Source organism: Penaeus monodon, chromosome 15 (assembly GCF_015228065.2).
Source record: "Penaeus monodon isolate SGIC_2016 chromosome 15, NSTDA_Pmon_1, whole genome shotgun sequence".
Taxonomy (NCBI): domain Eukaryota; kingdom Metazoa; phylum Arthropoda; class Malacostraca; order Decapoda; family Penaeidae; genus Penaeus; species Penaeus monodon.
The window spans coordinates 23,685,563-23,687,599 of NC_051400.1; the positions used below are offsets into that span (position 1 = coordinate 23,685,563).

A 2,037-nucleotide genomic window follows, 5' to 3' on the forward strand; every position below is an offset into this window, starting at 1 on the left:
GAAAAAAATACTGTATACTAATAAAGAATATAAACTAATTTTTATTTTTCAATTTTTATGATACTTACACTGCAAGATTGCGTGCATGCCACTCTTTTATGTTATCGGCCTCAGAAATGAACTTTGTACTACGGTATCCTGCTGACTTCTGCCTTGACATCCACTCATCCACAAGTTGTACATGAAGTTTTTCCTGTTAAAAAGTGCAAGTAATCAAGACTTATTCAATAGATTAAAGAGTAAAATGTCTGGTTTTGGAATGTAATCTTATAACCTGTTTATAATGGGAAATAAAGGAAATGTTATGCTATACAACAACTTAGACTCTTATCCTTCTCCTGAATGGTCTTAAGAAAAATAATATACCAAATAAAATATTGTTCTATAATTTCACAGAAAACAAATTCCTACCTGATTATGAACAAATAGATCTATTCTGTCCTTTGGATAATCAAGATTGGCAACTTTCTCTAGCATCTCCTCCAAGAAAGGCATTGGCTTCTCCACAAAAACAGCTACCAACACAACAGGGTATTCTGACCTCTGAAAAGGATACCAAAGCCACATCAGAATGGCACTGCACTTCAGGAAAAAAAGGGTACCATTACTTATATCTTTCTTTACATTACTAATAGTACATTCGCCAAAGTTACTGATATTTTACAGAAATGTGTTCTGATAAAAACAAATAGAAAACAATAAATTTCTTACCTCAAGATCCTTTAGATCTTTAGTGTTCTCTTTGCATGCAAGGCAGTCATGACCATAGACCCATGATTTTGCCAAATAATTGCCAAGAGAATTTAGAAGTATTTTTGAAGGACCATTACCATGAATTACAACAGGTGATGACTGGTAGACAGTGTTTACTATTACTGTGTCATCTTCATCAAATTTCAAAGATACATCACCTAGAAATATGAAAACATGTGCAGAATATAAATTAACATAAAGAAATGTAACAAAAAAACTATTCATTTCTACAAGAAAATACAAAAACTACAGGTTTGAAGTTTAACAGTAAAAAGGTCTTATACAGTATATCACATTATTATAACTAGGCCATCCTGTTTACATAGACTACTTTACTGCACCTCATCCCTTACTCTTCTAAAATAATTTTCTTGATACTTTTCCCTTTTTATCTCCACTCTCTATGATCACAAAAATAAGTATAAAAAGAACAAAGCATAATCGATACCTGTCTTTTTAAACTGAAATGACATTCATTCATCCTAAACTTGGACCACTGCTGACCCTGAAACTTTACTGATCCCCAGCAGAGTGTTGCCACTGTGCCACAGTAACACTATTCTTAATACTCCAGTTATATAATATTGATCTATATCATTATATATCCATTTCTTATATTCATCCAATCAATATATATAACCTACATTAAAAAATGATAATAACACTGGAGGGAGATGTTCAAGTAAACATACACAAATCACTATTCTTCTTGTAAAGACTAACAGTATTGACCCCTATCATGCTAAGTCTATATGTAAAGCCATATTTCTAATAATCATGGTCAACCTGTTCAATTTTTTATGTGAATGAGACAAAGTAAATGTAAACTAATAAATCTATTACTCATTGGCATGTTTCTTCTAACTAACAACCACCACCCAGTCTTCCTCTCTTTCCTCTGGACCCCATCCTCTCCTCCCAGGTTCAAAAAAAGCAGGGCTAGTTTCTTGCCTCTCTTATGCTGTGAATGAGATGTATAACACAGATATAGTACATCTCACACATCTGACACATTTGCACCGATCCGTTTCCTTCAGAACCAATAATCTGAGTCATTCATACGCTTTATATTTGTCTCATTACATTTTTCTTTCTTTTTTATCTTAATTAATTCTCGAACAACATCTGTACATATAAATTATATCATTGCCAATAGACATTTCCTATATGCTTTGATAATCAGATAAACTTTACACAAGTTTAACTCCTACCTTTGTTCATTTTCATTAAATGAAATAGATTATCAATATTAAAAATAGAAATCCAAATAATTTTTATAAATTT

At 31.7% G+C, this 2,037-nt stretch overlaps 1 protein-coding gene across 1 annotated transcript in view; it reads right to left on the reverse strand.

The window, feature by feature from the left end:
- Positions 1-2,037, reverse strand: part of LOC119581816 (procollagen-lysine,2-oxoglutarate 5-dioxygenase 1-like) — a 123,695-nt gene that overhangs the window by 117,113 nt on the left and 4,545 nt on the right. The window contains exons 6-8 of the mRNA XM_037929947.1: positions 712-911; positions 412-543; positions 69-193 (exon numbers count right to left, since the gene is read on the reverse strand). Coding sequence (XP_037785875.1) covers positions 69-193; positions 412-543; positions 712-911 — 457 coding nt within the window. The remainder of the gene's footprint in view (positions 1-68; positions 194-411; positions 544-711; positions 912-2,037) is intronic.